General features: G+C 48.3%; 9 protein-coding genes across 9 annotated transcripts; 5 read left to right on the top strand and 4 right to left on the bottom strand.

The window, feature by feature from the left end:
* Positions 1–1,276: 1,276 nt before the first annotated feature.
* Positions 1,277–2,094, top strand: F5147DRAFT_709020 (uncharacterized protein). Its single transcript, XM_041438171.1, has 3 exons — positions 1,277–1,317; positions 1,369–1,422; positions 1,480–2,094. Exon 3 carries the CDS (start codon positions 1,503–1,505, stop codon positions 2,085–2,087), a length of 585 nt encoding a protein of 194 aa, XP_041289790.1. The 5' UTR covers positions 1,277–1,317; positions 1,369–1,422; positions 1,480–1,502; the 3' UTR covers positions 2,088–2,094.
* Positions 2,095–3,265: 1,171 nt separating this feature from the next.
* Positions 3,266–3,905, top strand: F5147DRAFT_762702 (uncharacterized protein; the record flags this gene model as incomplete). The annotated part of the gene is made up of 4 exons (XM_041440598.1): positions 3,266–3,435; positions 3,493–3,653; positions 3,710–3,789; positions 3,837–3,905. The coding sequence occupies 3 exons, from the start codon at positions 3,266–3,268 to the stop codon at positions 3,778–3,780; spliced, it is 402 nt and encodes a 133-aa protein (XP_041289789.1). The 3' UTR covers positions 3,781–3,789; positions 3,837–3,905.
* A 2,157-nt stretch (positions 3,906–6,062) lies between these two features.
* Positions 6,063–7,631, bottom strand: F5147DRAFT_616508 (uncharacterized protein). The gene is made up of 3 exons (XM_041432543.1): positions 7,333–7,631; positions 6,575–7,274; positions 6,063–6,520 (listed from the first exon to the last, which is right to left on the bottom strand). Exons 1-3 carry the CDS (start codon positions 7,592–7,594, stop codon positions 6,379–6,381), a joined length of 1,104 nt encoding a protein of 367 aa, XP_041289788.1. The 5' UTR covers positions 7,595–7,631; the 3' UTR covers positions 6,063–6,378.
* A 252-nt stretch (positions 7,632–7,883) lies between these two features.
* F5147DRAFT_709007 (transcription factor IIA alpha beta subunit) lies at positions 7,884–9,314 on the top strand. The gene is made up of 5 exons (XM_041438170.1): positions 7,884–7,994; positions 8,057–8,158; positions 8,232–8,960; positions 9,011–9,102; positions 9,150–9,314. The coding sequence occupies exons 1-5, from the start codon at positions 7,977–7,979 to the stop codon at positions 9,163–9,165; spliced, it is 957 nt and encodes a 318-aa protein (XP_041289787.1). The 5' UTR covers positions 7,884–7,976; the 3' UTR covers positions 9,166–9,314.
* Positions 9,315–9,841: 527 nt separating this feature from the next.
* Positions 9,842–11,913, bottom strand: F5147DRAFT_616504 (Gti1/Pac2 family-domain-containing protein). The gene is made up of 4 exons (XM_041432542.1): positions 11,580–11,913; positions 11,475–11,530; positions 11,325–11,425; positions 9,842–11,273 (listed from the first exon to the last, which is right to left on the bottom strand). The coding sequence occupies exons 1-4, from the start codon at positions 11,826–11,828 to the stop codon at positions 10,198–10,200; spliced, it is 1,482 nt and encodes a 493-aa protein (XP_041289786.1). The 5' UTR covers positions 11,829–11,913; the 3' UTR covers positions 9,842–10,197.
* A 401-nt stretch (positions 11,914–12,314) lies between these two features.
* F5147DRAFT_709001 (uncharacterized protein) lies at positions 12,315–13,266 on the top strand. The gene has a single exon (XM_041438169.1). The coding sequence runs from the start codon at positions 12,708–12,710 to the stop codon at positions 12,981–12,983; it is 276 nt and encodes a 91-aa protein (XP_041289785.1). The 5' UTR covers positions 12,315–12,707; the 3' UTR covers positions 12,984–13,266.
* A 307-nt stretch (positions 13,267–13,573) lies between these two features.
* Positions 13,574–15,376, bottom strand: F5147DRAFT_708994 (Gti1/Pac2 family-domain-containing protein). Its single transcript, XM_041438168.1, has 8 exons — positions 15,189–15,376; positions 14,904–15,078; positions 14,700–14,853; positions 14,616–14,647; positions 14,536–14,560; positions 14,414–14,484; positions 14,243–14,364; positions 13,574–14,183 (listed from the first exon to the last, which is right to left on the bottom strand). Exons 2-8 carry the CDS (start codon positions 14,939–14,941, stop codon positions 13,816–13,818), a joined length of 810 nt encoding a protein of 269 aa, XP_041289784.1. The 5' UTR covers positions 14,942–15,078; positions 15,189–15,376; the 3' UTR covers positions 13,574–13,815.
* Positions 15,377–16,991: 1,615 nt separating this feature from the next.
* On the top strand, positions 16,992–20,082 carry F5147DRAFT_616500 (tRNA synthetases class I (C) catalytic domain-containing protein; the record flags this gene model as incomplete). Its single annotated transcript, XM_041432541.1, has 13 exons — positions 16,992–17,201; positions 17,250–17,338; positions 17,389–17,485; positions 17,538–17,807; positions 17,861–17,986; positions 18,042–18,342; positions 18,400–18,629; positions 18,683–18,790; positions 18,849–18,977; positions 19,027–19,133; positions 19,182–19,437; positions 19,493–19,664; positions 19,720–20,082. Coding segments are annotated over exons 1-13 (2,430 nt in total), but the record flags the coding sequence as incomplete, so codon positions are not given.
* On the bottom strand, positions 20,083–21,024 carry F5147DRAFT_708978 (GAF domain-like protein). Its single transcript, XM_041438167.1, has 3 exons — positions 20,814–21,024; positions 20,654–20,750; positions 20,083–20,533 (listed from the first exon to the last, which is right to left on the bottom strand). The coding sequence occupies exons 1-3, from the start codon at positions 20,922–20,924 to the stop codon at positions 20,124–20,126; spliced, it is 618 nt and encodes a 205-aa protein (XP_041289782.1). The 5' UTR covers positions 20,925–21,024; the 3' UTR covers positions 20,083–20,123.
* Positions 21,025–21,477: the final 453 nt, after the last annotated feature.

Genomic DNA, 21,477 nt, shown 5'->3' with positions numbered 1-21,477 from the left:
CGGAGTTGTTCATCCTTACAAAGTGATCGTCGTGGGAGCCAAAGACTATTTATGAGGACATTTGTGTTCGAGCGGGTAAAAATGTGAGCGGGTAAGGATCAAACATCTTCTGTGGAGTGTCCACGCGCTCAAAGCATTGACTCATTTCGGACACGAACTTGATGGGCAGAAGATACTATATAGTTGATGGGGGCGTTTGGATACCAGGATATATAAAGGGTAAGTGCTTCATTAATGATTCTATTTCAGTAACTCCTGGATCACATTACCTTCCGGTCATATGAGGGACATGAGAAAACGCACAGTATGGGGTGCTGGTTGATGTGGCTTTCAGGTCCGCGCTGTCTGCTCCCAGGTGGGAACTTGAACTTCGGAGCCTATTTTGATCTCAACGTACTTTGAAGTGACACAACTTCTCGGATGAGTGACAACCATAAGCATGTATGGGGTCACTCAGGAGTCACTAGTCAGTACTCAGTACTCAGTTGTGAGGGACTGATACTATACTAATGTTAGCTCTAGGAAGGAGAGGCCTCAGGAAGGACTCCGAACTTAAAGCTTAAAGGATCCGAGCGAGCGACGTATGATTTTGTGGACTGCGATTACCTCATCTATAGTCTAGTAACGACACCAAGGCTATATATACTTTATGCCCGCAATTCCTGTGTTTGTTGTACAGGTTCCGAATCGAAGACAACCGGGCTTTGTGGTCGGGGTCCTACTTGGGTATTGAGCTTGGGGTCCGTTTACAATGCATAGCAGCTACTTATTATGTAATGGAAATGAATGAGTCTTATGCCTGAAAACTACTATATAACGGGCCCTCCCCGCAATCGCAATGCCTCGAGCCTCACAAGTCTCGACACACCATTGTCATCTCCCTGATGTCTTCTACAACACATCCCCCTTGGCACTCCCAATGGGTTACCCGTAATCCTACTATCTTGCCTCAAGTTTTTCACAATGCTCGCTACGCAGGGTGGCCCCATACCCCAGTGCAGCTTCCCCATGTTACATCACCTGCACGGCATATTACTGTAGCAAACAATATCCCTTCGCACCGTTCGCAGATAAACGCTGCCCATACCCGTGAGCTGTGATAATCTTCTACGGCTCTCATGCTCAGCTGTTGTTAGAGTTTTCAAGTTCAAATCTCGTTCATCTCCAATATGGACATCACTCATGCATGAATTTGGGGGTACAAGGTACTCGCCTTTTCCATGGTCACACCTTGAATTCAAGCTTAATTTGTTCGGCTAGCATCCGCAAATATAATAAGTCCTGTCGACCGCAACATCCCCAATTCGCGGCCAATATGTACGCGTCTTGATTTTATTAACTTGCAAGGTGTTCAAATCTCTCTTCTAGATGACCATTCTGTTCCACGAACAGTGTCATCAAACGTTAACGAAACCCAAAATGGTATGCCTCAGACACAATTTGTGATCCCGATCGTTCCTCATGCTTCTCTCTCATTAGCCTATCCCCACCCATTTCTCTCTATGTCATTCGTGCCACTAAGATACGACCTGCGCTTCCCGCCTACATCCCTCGCTTTTCCATTGTCATCTTTATATGCAGGTTGCGGGTACGAGCTGCTATTCGTCCCACTCACCCCAGAACGGCCTAGACAGATACGGCTCATCAGCCCAGACTTTCCTTGGACATTTGACATCGGTCCTGACCTTAGTGCCGGGGAAGAAGGCGTGACGTGTCTTGATGTTCTCGTTACCCTTCATGCTGCATTGCAACACCCACTCACAGACACGGAGTGGGGCACCGCTGGACACGATAGGCGCGCGAGTCTTATCAGAGCACGTGATCGTCGCCCAATGATACAACCTGCGTTGCAGGGGAGCTCGAATTCTGCGGCACGCACCAGGCCAACGGTGAGATCTACACCCGGCGCATTAGTGCCAAATCATATGTCCATGCAGCGAGAGAGGTTACTGCTCCGTGTTGATTGGCTTGGATCTCGTGTTGCGTTCGCGGGGCTTATCAAAGATGAAGCATTTGCAAGGAGCAGACTCTTTCCGGGTGGTGGGGAACCACCTGAGACTTGGGTAGTGAAATTTCATAGGCTATGATTTTGAAAGTGTACGAATATATTGACTGGTCAATTGTATTGATAATTTGCGAAGTTGAGTGAAAGTAAAACTTATAGACTGGGGTTTTTGTCTGTGTGCCAGCCGCCCGGCCACTGTTGTTTGATTCAAATTGATTACCAATCAGGAGGCGCCGCATGCTCACCTCTAGCAATTGATCACCCCCGCCGCCCGCCTTCCCGCCCGCCGTGTCATTTTCCTAGAAAATGGAGTACCAACACCCATGTTAACCGGTTGCTATTGTAGTTTTCGCCAAAGGTCAAATCGTTCTGGTTGTCAAAAGTGTGTGGTCGTCGTCGACAAGGGCTGATGGCAGCTTGGCACACTTCCAGACTGAAGCCTATCAGAAGAACAAAGAAGTGCTCTTGCGCAAGATCCATGCATTGTTCATCCCTCGTCCGCATGTCCTTCCCCGTCAACCTCTCATTTATCGGCTGCCAGTAGAACTTCAACAAGTATCCTTGCTCATCGTTGATGACGTGCCAGATTGCCCCAGGATCTTCTCATCTGGAGATGGTATCAATGTTGTCACCCCTCCCCCGCTCAGATCGTGTTACGAGTTCGACCGTCGAGGGCCAGGCCATTTCTTCTACATATCCCCAAGTGATTGCCCGCTCTGGTAATCGGCTCTCACCCTTCTCATTGCCCAGAAACGTAGGCAGCGCTCAGAGTTGGATTACTCAATGGTAGAATTCTTGATCCTCCTTTCTAAGAGGAGACGTTGGAAATCGGTGGTGATGTCAATGACTGAAGTCATAACTTCCACATTGAAGTATTGCTGGACAGACTTCCACACATCTACTAAATCACGGAATCTTTCTCGCCTACGCATCGATACTTGCTATTGCTATGAACACGTCCACATCATCGCACGTATTTCTATGTGCGAAAATCTAAACATACGTCATATCCACCTCCAGTCTGCTCTCCTGCGAGACGTATAGTTCATTTAACATTTTACTTGTCTAGAGGTCTTCGTGGTGGACGAAATCTGTACTGTTGTTGGAAGTGATTCGGCGATGCATGCTTACCTTGAATCGATGACCTTTACCTCCGCATCTCGTTGCCGGATCTTGAAAGCTTGACTGTCTGCAAGGGTTTATTGGGACATTCAACCGACTTCATATTCTCATGTTGAGGAAATTGACTTTAGCAGGACCATGCTAGGACCACCAAACAAGCTGGAAGTCGATTGTCTTTTGGCAGCGTTAAGAGTTGCATCTTTCCACGTGCCGGTGGTAACCTGTCAGACGGATGCAATGCTCAGCAGAGTTGATGCTAATGATATTGGGTCATTGCTCTCGGTTGTGGAGGAGGTTACTGTTTGTGGGTAAGTGCTCTGCCATGTCGTTCTATGCACTTTTCATGCAAACCTCCCCTTGTCTAGGAACTCGTTTCAGGCCAGTAACTCAGTGATATACCGGAGGGAGTTCATGAATCGGAAGCTACACACCAAGTGCACACTGATGAGTGTCTGCCATGAGTGTCTGCCATGTACTTCATTACTTGAAGTTGAGTCATATCAAACAATCTGGTCTCGATCCTCAGGTGTGTGCAATGCTACATTCAGTTCAGCATAGATAATCTGATTCTAACTTGCCCAGCTTTACTGAAGAAGAACATTGCAGTGAGTTGCGTGTTCACGATAGTCGTAGAAGCACAGTGCTATCACTAAAACAGGCCTGTCCGTTTAACACGTTCATTTCATAACATTGTCTAATCCTACCGCAGAAAAACAAACCCCTCGAATTCCATCGAATTCCATGCAACCTGCTGTAGACCTTTGACTTAAATCATCACTCGAAGGTTGTCGGTAATACCAGTGCGCCTCGGCTAGCTTACGAATCTGTACGGCCGTTTGGCTGTATCAATTCTGTTGGGGTTCACGGTGATCATATTGTGCCGTATAAAGGGGTTGAGCTTTTGCTCTCAAGGAGACCGCCAGGAGTGCACTTATGCATTCACTGCTCATCAATTAGTTCTACTGCATTCGGTTCGGCTTCTGACAGGCTGTACCGCTTGCCAGAGCACAAGCCTAGTAATGTCTCACACGCCAGCCTCAACAGGTCAAAGTCGGTTCAGGCTGCCCAAGGCACTTCCTTTGCTTCCACAACCTGCATATTCGACAGCTCTGATGACGCACCACGCATCGTCGCCAACATCCCTCGGAGGACATCAATACTTGACTATTCATCTAAGCCCTGCAGAAATCAGATGAAGAGATAGCCGACTTCAGTGAGAACATTGGCCATGAAACCCGTCCTTTTATTTGCAACTCACGCTAAGCTAATCGTGTGCAACACAGAACAGCCTGCTTCCAAACGTCCTCCAATTACCATGCCTATCACTCACCCATTCGCCGCTCTCAACACAGCCCGCGCCGCAGGATACTCACCATCCCTCTCCCCAACCATCGTAAGACCCTACAGCAATCCCACTCATACCTCAGAGAACCTTGATGCGAAGCCCAAGCCTGCAGCACTCAAAAATCTCTTCTTCATACAACACTTCGAGCCTGCCCAGCTCCGCGTCTTTGATTCGTGCACGGGGGATGCTGAGCCCCTGAAGGCTCATGCATATACCTAATCATGGGGATTATTGACTATCGAAGGTGAGTATGCGTGTGTGACCCAGTGGGTGGGCGGATAGCTTAGTGTGTTAATAATAGTTTTAGATCGTGTCTGCATTCCTCCCTCCATGGCAGGTCTGGTGTCGTGGATGTGGAAGCTAAGCTTGTGGGTACCAGGCCCGAAGAAGAACACGGCGTTGAAGCTCATCAAGCGCGTTCCTGAAGAGTGAAGACGAAGATGAAGATGAGGAACACGAATATCAGGACGGAGAGGAACGATCATGATACCATGCGATAAGAATTTATGGACGTTGTTCATTTCTTTTCCGCATTCACGGGCGTGTTGGGATGACACACAGCCTGCGAGGCCCGCAACGTGAGAGGGTCATGAAGGGAAGTATCAGTCGTCACGGAGTAAGGAAGGACTAATGGACGAATAACTTTTGATAGAACCTTCGATTCCTTGTTCTGCTACACGGCGAAGTAGGGGAATATCTCCTCGTGCTCGCGTTTCAGCGATCTGTATAGGACAAGCGGAACCTCGGCGGCCATCCTTGTTTCGTTGGGCACACCCGTGTCGGGCTTGCTTTGGTCAATTCGTGCGCGGGGGGATACTGAGCCCCGAACGGTTCATACATGTACCTAATCATGGGGATGATTGACTATCGAAGGTGAGATATGCGTGTTATGGCCCAGTGGATGAGCGGATGGCTTGGTGTTAATAATAGGTCTAGATCATCGTCTGTATTCCTTCCTCTATGGCAGGACTGGTGTCGTGGATGTGGAAGCTGATTGTGTGGGTACCAAACGTGAAGAAGGGCACGGCGCTGAAGCTCATCAAGCGCGTTCCTGAAGAGTGAGGACGAAGATAAAGATAAAGAACACGAATATCAATATGGGTGTTGGGACGGCACGCAGCCTGCGATGCCCATAACACAACATGAGAGGGTCCCGCAGGGAAACCACTGACTTTTGATAGAACCCTTGATTCCTTGTTCTACTGCGCAACAAAGTAGAGGAATATCTCTTTGTATTCGTCCTTCAGCAATCTGTATAGGACAGGCGGAGCCTCATCGGCCATCCTGGTTTCGTTGGGGACATTCTCAACAAATAACAATCGTGCCGGGCTTGCTTTGGCGATTACCACGACAAGAATCGGAAGCGAATTCCAGACCCCTATACCATCACCCTCATAACGTCTAATACATGTTAAGCACAGTCGCACACGAAACATGGGCGGACAGGAGTCAATTGAGACGTATGGATATTTCAAATTTTCGAACAGCATGGTGGTGAACAGATCCGAGTCAACCAGATTGACACTCTGTATGCCGTTGTATAAGCGCACGGGAGAATTGAATATCTGGTGCGCGCAGAGCGATGGACGATGGGATGAGTAGTGTGATTCATATTTGAGTAGGCAGCGCGGCTCTCGAGGTCGAGCTGCGAGACGAATCATAAATTTGTAGCTTGAGATTATAATATTTGAGTAATTGTACAACATGCCAAGTTAACCTTGCCCAGTATGTCGCAAGAAGTCTTCATACCCAACAACCTCAGACTTGTGAAAATTGTCAAATATCAGTCTGGAAGAATAGTACGCCGCCAAGTCGAGTGGCATCATAGCATCATACATCATGAAGACCTGCAATTGGTGACAAGATTTACGAGCCAGCCTATTATGCAACAGATATTGGCGTCTTCTCACTCTTTCCTCAATCCACTTGCCACACCACCTGTGAGGATGCTAGGAAGCTCGTCGCCACCGATAGAGTAAAGCAACGAAATAGAGCCTCCCATCAAGAGGATAAGTGTGATCACTGTCCCTGCGATCAACACGAAGGTGCTGGTACAAACCCAGTTAACGACTAAAACTGAGAGAAACGATACAACCACTTACCTACTGATGTCCTTGCGCTGACACATATCGCCCACCCAGCTTTCCGTCTTCCCAGAAGCAGACTTGGTGTCAGAGCAAGCGCAGACGAAACATTCTTGTTCAGCACTGGGGGTGCTCACGCACTGTCCATGACCGGAACAAGCATTGGTCGCGTTGGAGCAGGCCTCAGCGCTCGTGAGGCAAGAGGCAAATTGACGAATCGGTGGTCCCACGGATGGGCGGAGTCCTGGAAGGGGTGACTGCTGCGGTGGCTGCGGTTGTCGTTTGTCCAGCATAAGAGAGGGGGTGTAGGACAAGACGGCGACGCGCATCTTGGCGTCAGCAGTACTGGCTTCAAGAACTGCTCGGATTGTTCTTGCTGCAAGCTGGTACTGGTCGCTTGAACGACCATATGTAGCTGCGAGCTGGGACAGTCCTGTTAACTCCAAGGACGCGAACTTGTCATCGTAAAGATCTGCAGCTGTCTCGATAAATTTGGTAAGTGTTGATATTTCTGCAAGGAAAGCTTCGTTTGCGGGTGTTGGGGCAGAAAATATGTCAAGGGTCCGAGGGATGCCTTCTGGGGGAATAGCGAGATCAGAGTAGACGAGGGAGTATGAATGAGTGGCGCGTTTCAGATACGAGGGCACAAAGGAAGTAAGGGAACTAGTGGATGCCCCCGCAATCGAGAACGAGCGGCTCATGAAAGAAGGAGTGATGTCTGAAGGTACGACTTGTTAATTGTCACTGCACTTGCTCCTGGAGTGGGACAACCAAACCTTGTAAACTAGCATCGTTTACTAGTAAAAATAACGCGTTTGAAGCCCCTTGTGCGACAAACTCCTGCTCTCTTAGCAGTTCGCCATAATTCTGGAAATTCTCGATTGGCTCGAGACCCAGATGTTGCGACAAGGCAAAATCAGCATGCTGAAGGGAGAGCCGGGATGGAAATTCTTGAGATGGGCTGAGATATACGTCAGCTGCTTGCGATAAACCGGCTAACAGCAGACAAGACAGAGCGCTGCAAAGTCGACGACCCATGTTCACAAAGGATTTAATCAAGTTGCGCGGAATGGTGTACTGTCAAGTTCTCACTTTCCATTTATGGTGCTTACGCTATACCACCTTAATCAGCGCCTTTGGTCGTCGTCGACACGTCCGTCGCCTTAGGCTACAGGAAGAAGTTTGTATTCTGTCTTATAAGTACCTGCGATTTATAACTGTATGTTGTGCGCTAGTCAATGCCAGTACTACTGACCTGTAACTGTTGGCCCGTGCGTGGGAACGCCGCATATGATGTCTAGCTGAGTTTGAATCTACCTGCCTCTCTCGCAGGCCATTGAAGTATAAAAGGACTCCCTCATTCCCCCACCACGACCCTATCCTAAGCTCGCTGTGTCAATCGTCGCTGGCGACATTCACAATGTCGAATAAGATAGTGGTGAGCTGCTCACCCGAACTTGTCTGTAGTAGTTCAGTCTGGTAACAGAGACATTTTTTGAGCCTGGCATCTACCGCGCGGTCATAGACGAAGTCATATCCGCCATTAAGCCCGAATTCGACGAGTACGGCGTCAGCGAAGAAGTTCTTGCAGAGTTGCAACATGTGAGTATATACTTCTTATCATTCCCGTTCATATCATAGTGTAAGAATTTCGGTGATACCAATGCTCTTGCAGAAATGGGAAAGCAAAGTCATTGCATCGCATGTTGCAGAGTTTGAGCCACAGCCGCCTCCGCCTCCACAGCACCATCATATGTACCCTCCGCATCCTATGATGGTTCCCCATCACCCGCACTATCCTCCTCCGCACGCATATGCTCCACCACCACCTCCTGTCGCGCAACCCCAAGGTCCTCAAGTCAAGACAGAACCAGTGGATAATCGTTACGTCCTAAGTGCTCCTCCCCCGGGCATGCCATACGCTCTACCACCGCTCCCTGGGCCTCAATTGAACGGTCTCAAAACACCAGGCTTTCCAGGAGGACAGCAAGGCGTACTGTCGTTCCCTCCTCACCCAGGGCACCTACAACGGGCACCTGCCATGCCTAGGCCATACGCGCCCCCAGTTCCGCAGCCACCTTCTAAAGCTCCTCAACCGCCAAGCGCTCCCCCCGCGGCCAGTCCTCCTGCACCTCAAGCAAGAGCACCAGGGCAGAGGATCCCTCAGGTTGATGGACCTTCATCGTCTGAATCAGACTCACCTTCTCCTCCGCCTAGTCAGCCATTTGCGCCTCGTGCATCTCACCCTTCGCTTCCCCAGCCATCGCAGTTATCATCGACGACGCACACAGAGGATGCCGAGGCAATCAACAGCGACCTCGACGACTCAGACACTGAGGGCGAAGAAGATGCTGAAGAGGGTGGACAAGGCGAGACTGATATTGTGTTCTGCACATACGATAAGGTGGGCAAACCTGGCATCCATTGATCCAGATTTCTCATTGTGTTTCTCAGGTGGGCCGTGTCAAAAACAAATGGAAATGCCTCCTCAAGGACGGTATGATCCATATCAATGGGAAGGACTATCTATTTGCCAAATGCACAGGGTGCGTGGTCCTGATCTGATTGATGAGTTGGCACTGACACCGCGCAGCGAATTCGAGTGGTAGTCACGGCGCTAGCTTTACTACTAGGCAGCTGTCAAATTTCGTCCGTCATTGCTTTCCTCAGCAGCTATCTTGGACATAAGCTTCGTCCTCATGTCATTTAATCCCAGTGTATTCTACCAGGCATCGTAAATTTGATCATTTTAACCAAAGCAAGCAGTCTGAACCTGAGCGATCGGTGCCATGGGAACTTGCCGGCAGACCAACAAGGCGGAGCAATACAAAGTTCATGCCAAGGGGTCCCGCCAAGCCGTAGAAAACCTTCCATTGTCTCGGCTCAGCTTGAATCGTTCTAGTATACTTCTCTGACAAAACCCCGTGAACACGCAATAAAATTTGCCGTTGAACCGAACGGATTATCCGATGTATAACCCCGTCAGTATTGTCCATCGTCTCTATCTCGTTTACGGACGAAAGAGTTTATTTTCACCGAGCCTTATCTATAGTTTTATTGACGAATACCTAAGTTCAAGGCCGCCATTCTCAAGCCATTCTATATATATATATATTTATATTCGTTTCGCATATTAGTTGCAGGTTCGCTCCAGACCCCTACATACGCTATAATGGCACGCATTTTGTACTTTTATCATAAGATATTACGGCTTGACGTTGGTTTTATACACACGCTAGGATATTAATATAACTGAACAAGGTCACACAAGATCGAGACAAACTATCCGCGACGGCATTCTCAAATAGCCAAAAGTACAATATATGTGTATGTATACATGTTGTGCATGTATCGTATTCGTATTTGACAGCGCGATTTCAGCGCGAGACCAAGTATGTACCGAGGAATGGTTATGGATATATAACGTACCATAAGCGAAGAAGAGGAACGTTTGATTGCTACTAGGGACCGCATAGAAAACGACGCTTGCTCGGTAAAAAGCCAAGCACGCCTAATCACAGGTACACACATCTCTTCCCGCGGGTCAGCGATGTGCGTCTTACGCAAGAATGATGGACGCAAGCGGACAGTGATGCGATGACATGTCACTTATCACCTGATGACAGGCAACCAGCGAATAGTCACCCGGAACGTGGTCCTAGCAGCCGAAGGGCTCTATCGTCCACAGGGTCTCGTTTGTAAGGGTGACTGCGTTGCAAGGAATGCAAAGGCGCCAAGCCAACACGCTGCGGTCCAATGCTACTTGAATCCGCAGAAGATGGCACTTCATATTGTGGGGGAGGCTCTGACCTGAAGAGCTGCGCGGGAGGGGGAAGCGAGATGGGTGGTGAATTATGAGGGGAAGGGAAGCTGGCCGAGTTATCAAGCGAAAATGCGCTCTGGCTTGGTTCTCTGCCATCATCATCTGGCGCTCGAGAGACAGGCTGGAAGTTGCCAATGGTAGATGGTGGTCGCATGCGACATGAAGGAGAAGGCGGCGGAGAACGTGATGGACGGACGTTGTATGAACACGAGAAAGGCCGGGAAGAGTAGACGTCCTCAGACGCACGGTGTGTAGTACCACTTGTGCTACTCGAAGCAGGAGAGTGATTCATACTGGCTCCAAACGCGGGAGAAGACCCATGATCATTGGAGGTATGATACTCAGTAAAGGGCTTCAATGATGTGTCTGTACGAGGCCTGGCCAAGGGAGGAATACTTCCAGACACGGAGTAATCGGCAGAGCTTCGGCGGCCATAATACGATGAGCTATGCTCTGGTGGGGGTATGGTTGGGAGTGAGGGACGACGAAATTTGTAGTCATCTTCATATGAAGGACGAAGAGGAGGAAGAGAAGGTGGAGGAGGGGGTGGTGGTACCGAATACTGAGGGATTTCAGATGTCAGCGTACGAAGCTGCTGCGAAGACTGACCCAGACTTGGGCGGTATGGATCATCCGGCTGAGCATAGGGTGATTGTGGCGAATTAGGGTAGTGGGAAGACTGGCTAGAGTATGCAGGGAATGGAGCGTACGTCCGAGTTACGGTGGAATTCGTCGACTTCAGAACATCAGACCTTGAGCGACTGTCGTCCCCCTTGCGGGTTTTGCCAACTCGGGTACTTTGGAAAGTTCCTTCTGGCACCACGAGGTCAGCGACACCCGGTATGTTATCTATGGTGCCTAGCTCATCGACTGTGGCCTGCGTGAAGTATGCGGCTACAAATAACTTTAGTGAGGTCCGTATTTTGGAATGTCACATGTCCTTACTCAAGTGCCACTTGCGGCGACCTTTATCCGTTTCAACCCAAACTGAATAAGTTTGCTTGACAAGTGGATCCCAATCTCGAGGGGGCTGCTTTTCAGAAGCCCTAGTAAAATAGTAAATTTAGGAACAATTTTTTTAAGGCGGGAACATACCCAGAATGACCGGCGTCTGCTGGAGGGGTATACTTCTCATAGTAGAAAAGGAATTCCTTGAAGGGAGATTAGCAGAGTCACAAGACATATTTTGGAAGCACAAACGTCTCTGACACGCGAGGGACTCCATCTACGTCCCTCGGTAAAACGCTCGATTCCCAGACCTGTGATTTCGGTGTGTGGGCCTCTTTCTTCCCATGCATAGATACAACCTGAACATAAGGCGAGACGTTCGTCGGCGTCAAGGCGCCTTGTTATCATTGGGAGCATACGCAGCTGGACTGCATAGAATATTTTATGAGCATCACGAGTGGAACGTATGCGAACATTAGTGCAGGTGGGTCGTTGCTGCATGTGTGGTGATGTGAAACGGGGACAAGGAAACAGACGGAGAAGGCAAATAGAATGGGTATGGTATATATTGGCTACTAGATCTGGGGAGCAGAAGATGGTTTGGTAATTAATTAAACTATTTTCTGTACCAGGGGTATCCGCTGACTTCCGTTCATAGTCAGTTGCTCTAATTTGGGCCAATTCGGGAAACTAACTGATGAATCTTATTGGTGGCGACGACCCAAAAGGCTTGTCGCCAATCTCGATTACAGCGCGAAACTCTATCACTTTACAACTCAATTTCTTTCAAGTCCCCCATATTTCTAACTGCGATCAAAACGCACCCCCCTCCCTGTTTTCCTTGGGTTTCGGTAAATCCCGGAACTTCTTTGAATTGATATCTCATAAATAAAACAGTTCCCCGCGGCAGTCTGGCTCAGATTGAAATATTCAAAAACCTCATAATTTCGGATAATTTTTACCTTACATAATTATCAGATATTCCAGGGTTGCTTCAATCTATGAAACCGCCCATCCGCACGCTCCGCTCCAGCTCCTCAACTCGTTGAACAAGACGTCAAGCTTTCAAGCTTCGAGGGGATCACCACGTGTTTGAATCAAATCAGGTCAAAGTGACCGTTGAACCACAACCTTTGTTCAACAAGATGCCGGTCTAGCAAAACGTCTAATCATACTAAATCTTTAATCATTCTGACATTCATTCCTGCAGTTTTTATCGCGCCCACATTTACATATACATATCATCATACAGATCCTCAAGATGCGCTCACACGGCGCGGTCAGACCAGATCTTCTTCCGCTTGATTGCAACCTGCCAGAACCTATGGTCTTTCATATGTAATACGGGTGTCATACATCAAGAACCACGTTCAATAGCCTATGCCCTGGAGCATCTTTCAAGGTTCGTCCCGTTCATCGCCAATTTGCGGATGCATTCTTGGACCGAGACTTGTAATAGGCCATGTTCTCATGATATTCCGATCTATCGCACAACATCATGCCCACCAAGAACCCCGTCTTACCCAATACCGTCAGTCGCTTTGGTCCTTCTTTCACCATGCATGTTTGGTCGTTATCTTTGTATATCCCATTCTTGCTGAAACTATTCAACATATCTCATATGATGGCCACGTCAGAGCTGTCTGGATCGATTGAAATCCGTTTTAGGGATAGGACAAGAACGATGATGAGAACCGGTCGGAGCCGGCAAGGGCAAATCGATGAGATGGGCGTTGTTTGTGAAATGGTTCCCTGATGCCACATGCAGCGCATGATTTGCCAGTACTAGAGTTGACTTTCCCTGGCGAACGGTATCACTGCTCCACCGGCCATTGAGTTCAAAGCACCAAGTCTGGCCGCTTCATAGCCAACAGCACTTACTTCCTACGTTCTAGAATGTACCGGGGCCTTGATTAATGCAGCCGAATGCAGGGATGCCATATCATACTATATATATAAGATAATAATGCGGGGACAGTGGTGTTCTGGAGCAGTATCATAATACCGATTGCGGTCTTTACATCCTTGTCCTGACACGTTCATCAGCAAGCAGGGATACTCAGGGTATACGCACACGGCACCTTCGTAAGAGCAGCACCATTCAGGCAAGTATTAACTGCGCACTGCTTTGTCCCGTCCGTCCACTAAAAGCTGTGCGATTGAGTCAAGTCGTGCTGCGTCACACAAAGTACAGTCGCCCAATTCGTGTGGTTGTCAAGCTCAACTAGGGACTAGGGATCAATTCAGGGGATTGATAGGACGTAGCAGCTAAATTATGTCGTCAAATCCCAATGTAGTCAAATGTAGGTAGTAACGCAGACAAAAGTATAAGTACACACAACACGAGATAGGTATGATAGGCTACTGCAGATGGCAAACCAAGAGAATGACGTATGGTGAACATGACAACATCACAGCATTTATAGGTTTAGAGATCATTAATTCTACAGTCCATAGAAAACAGTGCGAAGAAAACACAATACGAAGTTCAGCACAAACGAGGGTAAAAAGCCATTAGAGCCTCCTCATCCAATGGGTGTCTTCGCGGCGGAGCTAGGTTTTGAAGGTACGTAAGAGGCGCTAGTGATTGTCCGTCTCGAGGCTGTGCACGCCCTGAGTAGTCAAACGATTGTAGGCAGTCATTGGGTGGCTGGATCACTGGTACCCGAGAAGAGGGATACGGAGCATACTGAGGGGTGAAAGGGTGTGGTCGCTCTTCTCGCTGAGCACGGCCGTGCTTGCTCGTGTTGTGTCGAGCGCTTCTATAGTTCCCGGGAGGCACAACGATACGAGCGAGGTCGGGAAGGTCAGACACAGTTCGGAGATAATCAAGGCTGTCATGAGTGAAATAGGCAACTGAGCAAATGTAAAAGTTAGGTTTCGGCTACTTCAATGACTAGAACAGCGCCGCGTACTAAGATGCCATTTCTTCCGTCCAATTGGGGTCTCAACAAAGACGGAATACGTCTGTTTGACCAAACTGGCGCGAACGTATTCATGGTTCACGCCGGGTTGCGCTAGGGGACTTGATCCGATCCTGTCGCTGAGATGTCAGACGGATGGAAACAAGGGAAAAGCGGACAGACGTAGTGTCGGAGTCTGAGTTTGGCTCGATATCAACGGGTTCAGGGTCTCTCTCTTGATAGAAAAGAAATTCCTGAAAAGCATTCAGTCATGACAAATGGACGTAAGGTAGGTATAAACTTACGTCGCGGACCCGGCTTGGACCCCACCTTCATATCAGTGTTAGTCTTTTCACACAATCAACGTATCAATCATAAATCACACCTCTTGCCGTCAGTCCATCGTTCGATACCCAGCTGTGGATGTATTAGCGCGTGATATGGAAGTCGGCCATCAACAAAGTCTCACCCCGGTAGCCTCCGGGCTGGGCCCTCGCTCCTCCCAAACGAAAACACAACCCGAGGTTATCGAACGTCGTTCCTCTGTGTCGAGACGACGTGTGACCATGGGCAAAACTCCAAGTGCTACGGCGTGAAAGATGATCTGCGCATCCTGCGGAGATCTTACGAGTCATGAGTCACGGCGCCACAGGAAACGGGATGAATGACTCACCTCACACGTAGGCTAGTGCAGGTGGGCTGCTGTTGCATGTTGAGGATGATGAAGGAGGGAGGAGAAATCTGAGAGGAAATAGGTGGGCGGTGGCAATGTCTCGCACAGCTAGTGATGACTTCGACTGGGGATGATAAATGGTGGACTTTGCACAGCACCTGATGTGATCAAAGATCTTGCTTAGTTGGAATGGGCGCAGACTAAATAATTAATGGAATGGGAAAGCTCCTTAAATAACGAGGGGCAAGGGAGTCTGACGAGAATTTAACATCATGATATACTAACCTTAACTTTCGCTCTGATGTAACACGGCACCTGATAGGCTGACCGCGGCACGGGTGGTTGAGCGCTTTGCAGTCCGATGGGAAACCGGTTAGACGGTCATGGCCTTTTCATGGACAAATTTGAGGGAGTGGGTATGCAGCAAAATAGAGTTTTAGAATCTTATTCCATCTCCGGCGGGGCACTGTATGGATACGAACAAAAAATAGGAACCACTACTATTCTTCGACAGCCGAAACGCGCAGGGCTTCGCGGCCAATCAAATATTCTAAGTATTTATTCTGAGTATCATGTGGGTGTCGCTGGATATTATCGGCGGTATGTGGAAAGAAGGCACAAGTGCAATTCTCTGAAGTGCTCATTCAAATTGCAAGGTACGTTATCGGCGACAGGGTGGGGAAAGATTCTAAGTGCAATCAGAGTACCTGCCCACAAAACTCGAGATTCTCACGTACTAGGTAATTCCCCGTGGCACCGGCCGCCAATGGTCTATTGTCTGCGAGATAGGTGTCATACTTGCATCGCTTTACACTGAAAAAGACTCATCAAGGTCACCGCAGCATTTCACCTTCGCATACTCCACTGGTGACCGGTCTGATATCATGATGATCTTGCTGTGTTAGACCAAAAGTCTAAGGGTAACCCTCGTTCGTCGGAGACGCTCTCAGACTAAACCCTAGAAAGGCATATAGATTGCGACCGACCCTTCTTTGGCAAAGCAGTGAGAACTTGGATTGTTCATCAAGAATGGTCAATCACAAACTAGTTGTGGTTAGGTCAAGAACTTATGGTCCACGATCGTTCGGCAGCTTCGATGCATAGCGAAAGTATTCACCTGTCTAGCAAACCTTGAGCTTGAAACAATTGGACAATTGCATCTTCACTCGATCGGACCTAACATATTCCGAGGAATGGGGAGTAGTACGAAACTGTCATTTCCGACAGCGCGAATGACATCCGTCTCGCAAACCTTGAGCTGGGACATGGAACGCGAATTTGTATTTGACATGATCAGACTCCGAGTAACGGGGAGCGAAACGTACGAGACTATAATTTCCGACAGCGCGAAAGATTATCACTAAAAGACTAAAGTTAAGTGGGCTTCATTAAATTTGAAAAAAAATCTACCCATTCAGAATGTATTTACCGCTCAGCGAACTTGCGTGACCTTCGTTGCTTCGATCCGCTAGTACAATGCCGAGAGCTCAGCTTCGATTGTATCCAGATCAAGGCTGAATATGCCCTGAGCAGCTAGACTGTGACTGAGAGCCTATCAGATAGGACCACTGCATCTCCACATCGACAGAGCGTGTGGAGTTTCATGTGAAATCTAAGGATTCTGTGAGAACAACGCCGGATTGCACCGGTAGACGAATACGAAGGGGGACCTGTCATCTTGCAGCCGAGTTTAGGAGTCAGAACGTTGTTTATAGGGATCGCCGCTGCGTGAGAGCTAGCTCTTTTCCCTCGTAAGATTCAGAGGTCCCCAAGTTTCCTTTCAGTGGACGAAGTTCCGAATCACTTGACGATGCGGATGAAAAGAGATTAATACTCAACGTCACATGAAGTACCTCCGATCGGCGGCCACAACCTACGCTAGCGAAAGAAAGCGGGACAAGCGCTCTTTGAAGCACCTTGAAGGGTTCAGTCTCGCTGTTAGCGCGGTGAAAGATTGAGATGCTGGCATGAAGCTGGACGTCTTTGGATATGTGAAAGTACCGAAACCTAGTAGTATGGTAAGTACTTCGGGACCCGCGTCAACTTTGGACTAGCCGCAGCGCTTATTACATAAGCACACTTGTGACTCCAGCTAGCTAGCTCTGGCTTCATGGCATGATCAGAACTCCGGTCAATATTATTGTTCGTTCTGGCTATCGAGCATCTGCGCCCCACAGGAGGTCAGTGAATACATTACAGCACGCAGTGATGGCTCTTCGGCAACCGGCATGGCACCCACCTCCTCGTCAAATTGACCAACCTGTTCTTAAGATCTTCAATTCGTTAACCAAGACCAAAGTGCGTGTCTGAAACTGGGTGTTAGATCGATCTGCTGACTGCTGATAGACGGAATTTATACCTATCGATGGTTCCCATGTCAAATGGTATAACTGCGGTCCCACAGTCTACGATGCCTCTCACATGGGTCACGCGAGGTCAGGGTTTACTCCCTGGTGAATATACTGCAATTTTGACATGGTTTCAGAAATTATGTCACGCAAGACATTTTGCGAAGAATAATGTCAGACTACTTTGGCTATGACGTGCACTTTGTTATGAATATTACCGACATAGACGATAAGGTGCGTGATCACCTAGCTGTATGATCGAAACGACGTCTTACACGTCCTGAAGATCATCGTTAGAGCGCGTCAAAATTATCTCTTTTCACAATTTAGAAACTCCGCAACTGCGCTTTCAGCCGATCTACTGTCACAAATCAATGAAGCATGGGGAAGCTATGTCAGGGAGAACGTTTCCAAGGGCCTGCCGGATGAAGAGAAACCCTCGAGAGGGGATGAAGAGGTACGGTGGCCACAAATTGCTGGGCTTGCGCGGGATCAGAGCCGCAAACTTGAATGCCTAAAGAGAGACGAGAAGTTTGACATGCATTTTACAGCTGCTGTAGGTGATCTCTTGTGCTTTACCTGGCGTATAATCAATATTTGGCAATGTAGGATCGGACCCTTGCCGCTATTGAAGCTGCAAGGCATGCACTATCTGCCAATCAAAGTAGCAGTGACACAGCGCTCAGACTTATTGATGAGTCTCGTGATATTCTCGCCTCCGCCCTTGACAAGAAAGTTAGTTTCTCTTGTCATGCTTTCTTTCTGGTAGTTCAATTATCCATGTGCATAGCTCCAAAATACTGTCACGGACCAGTCCGTATTCCGCTCTCTTGCAGCATATTGGGAAGGTCTATTTTTCAAAGACATGGAACGGCTTCGTGTCCGTTACCCGGATACTGTTACACGCGTCACTGAATACGTTCCTGAAGTGGTCGAATTCGTTCAGGGCATCGTCAAGAATGGTTATGGCTATGAGTTCGAAAGCAGTGTCTACTTTGATACAGGTGCATTCGATTCATCTGATCGGCACGATTATGCCAAGTTGGAGCCCTGGAGTAAAGGGAATAGAGAATTACTGGCTGAAGGCGAAGGTGTGTTGATTCTGTCGTGGGCGTTCCATCAGTAACGTTAGCTATTTTGGACGTCAGGCGTACTTTCGTCCACCTCAGGACGTCGATCTGCCTCTGATTTCGCGCTTTGGAAGGCGTCGAAGCCTGGAGAACCTTCGTGGCCCTCACCTTGGGGTCCAGGTCGCCCAGGTTGGCATATTGAGTGCTCTGTGATGGCAAGTGCCATTCTGGGAGATCGATTAGACATCCATTCTGGCGGTATAGATCTTGCATTCCCACACCACGACAATGAAATGGCTCAATCAGAGGTCAGTTCACCGCAGTACCTTCTAGTGACATTTCTAAACAAAGGTGGTGATAGGCTTACCATGAATGCGGTGCATGGGTTAACTACTTTATCCATACCGGTCACCTTCACATCGAAGGCCTCAAAATGAGCAAATCGCTGAAAAATTTCATTACGATTGATGTGGGTACTTTGGGTGTTTGATCTATTCTCCGCATCACTCATGCGGCCGGTCACACAGGAGATACTTCAGAGGTTCACAGCCCGACAGTTGCGACTCGCATTCCTAACACAGCTATGGAATGCGAAGATCGATTTTTCTGAATCGATGATGACGGGCGAAGTCAAGTCCCTCGAGGTTACATTCAACGCAAGTCCTCCGTATTTTAATATCCGCTATATTTTAAAATATCATACAGAATTTTTTCACCAATGTCCGAGCGATCATAAGTCAAGCACGGGCACATGAGGACCAGTCGGACGGAGAGCATCACTATAATGATGCTGAGCGAGAACTCATGAAAAGGTCAAACAGGCAATATCTCTCGAATGCCATACCCTGACGCCCTGCCAGTTTGTACGACAGCAAGACAGCCTTCCGTGTGGCTCTTTGCGACTCCTTTAATACACCTGAAGCGCTCAAAGTTATACGTGACCTAGTTTCGCGTATCAACATCTACATTAACAGCTCAGGAAGGAAGGCCACTGTCAGTGTGGTGGAGCAATCCGCGACATGGATTGGTGACATGCTCCGCATGTTTGGGCTAGGCGAAGGGCAGGCGTCCGAGATCGGCTGGGGGCAAGAAGATGAGGGCGCCGGTGGCGTGAACGTGAGATATTTGTTGTATATTTTCTATGCTATTTGATATTGATCATACAGCTTAGCGAGAAGAAACGCTGATGCCATACCTCCGCGTCCTGTCTTCATTCAGAGACGGCGTTCGTCAACTGGCTATTGCTAAAAACGATGATGCTTTGAAGGAAATACTCAAACTCTGTGATAAATTGCGCGATGACGATCTTGTGTCTTTGGGCGTCGCGCTCGATGATCAAGAAGGTGATCTAGAGCAGAAATGCCTCGTTTTCTTTCAAACTGACTCTGTTTCCCATAGATGGCAAGGCTCTTGTCAAGCTTGTGTCCCCGGCGGAGCTCATCAAGGCACGGGAAGAAAAGCGGCTGAAATTAGATGCCCAAGCAGTGAAAAAGGCGGCTGCAGCTGAGGAGGTACGACAGAAGCGTCTTGCGAAGATAGAGAAAGGGCGAGTTCCTCCCGAAGAGATGTTCCGGCCTCCCAACGTACCCGAGGGGGCGTATATCCGATGGGATGAATGCGGCCTCCCTACTGCCACTGGAAGCGGGGAAGAACTTAGTAAAAACCAACAAAAGAGGGCACGGAAGGAGTGGGATGCACAAAAGAAATTGCATGAGGAATTTCTTGCGTGGAAGAAAGAGCAGGAATCTGTTGCAGGGTCCTCATAGTCACTGTAATCATTCATCGTTTCATTTGATGTATTACTACCAGTCACAAGATCTGATGATGAGTGCCGCAATTCTTTCTAGTCCGACCTGATCGTCTGCATCGAACCCTCCAATCGCAAGGCAATCAAGATCTAGAACACCCACCACGATATCTTCACCCCCTTTCCGAAGAACCAGGGGACACACAATCTCGCTTTTTGTATCGCCGTCACAGGCAATATGCCCAGGGTAGGTCAAGACGTCTGGAACAAGGACGGTACTGCGCTTAACAAATGCATCTCCACACACGCCTCGAGGTCGAGGGGAGACCTCGATCCATTGACAGGCAGGCCTGCCGGAAAAGGGTCCCAAAAGCATATTAGTGGAAGCACGCGTTTGAGATTGGGGGTCCATCGAGGCATCAGTGAATCGTGGCTGAGGGAAAAGGGAAGAGATGAGATAGAAACCTGTGAGAATCGAATTCCACGGTCAGCAAGACATCTCAACACTTGAAAGAGAAGGGGCTGGGCGATCATCCTTTGTTGACTGGGTTGTCGATACCAGCGGTGGAAAGTGGAGGGACTCACCACACCAGTTGACCGAACGCTCCCCATCCCCGAAATGGCTGGGAAAAGCTTGCAAGGAATTGTAAATAAGCGAAGCGGCATTGGACAAATTCGAGACCTGTATGTAAATTAAATGATTTAGTTTTGGGGTTGAATTAAATATTATGGTATCGAAGCCTACCCAATGTCGTTGGCCTCCCATCAAAATTTCTAGCTGATCGTGCACATGAGTCCAGAATTCAGACTTAGTCTTAATGGAGTCTGGAACCAAAGACGCATCGGCATGCGGCATCTGAAAAAAATGCCAATAAGCCAAACGACAATACCGCAATAAAGCTGGATACTTTGTTTATATCTTGTCTTCAGTCTGAATCAACCTGTCATGAGAAAATTCGAACGCACCCACCAGACCAGGTGTCCCGTTCAGGTCATCGTGAGGTTAGGGTTAAGAGTCGTTCCCAATGCGTTCTAAACTGCTACGTCAGAATCTTGAGGGCCGAGATGAATTCCTAACGAACAATTCAGCTACTCCGCAAAAAACTTTACAGCCACTACACCGTTTAAGAGATGGTATAAAGTATGGTTCCTAAAAACTCTGGACAACATTTTGACGGTCCCCCCGGACCTTCAATCGATGGAATATCTCTCGTGATAGGACCTCGACAAGTGCACAATTAGTTTGATCCATGATCATGATGCAAGTAAGCACGAGGAGCCATAAGACGAGTTAAACAATCTCGGTCAGAGCAAGTCCAGAATGCATTTTGCACGCTTATGACAATAGTGAGATGACGAACATTGAATACATTTCCCATCTATACGGGTTGTATGAAATTTTTGTGACA

This window comes from Suillus discolor (assembly GCF_016758755.1).
Source record: "Suillus discolor strain FC423 chromosome Unknown F5147scaffold_51, whole genome shotgun sequence".
Classification (NCBI taxonomy): domain Eukaryota; kingdom Fungi; phylum Basidiomycota; class Agaricomycetes; order Boletales; family Suillaceae; genus Suillus; species Suillus discolor.
This window is presented reverse-complemented; position numbering and strand designations above follow the sequence as displayed.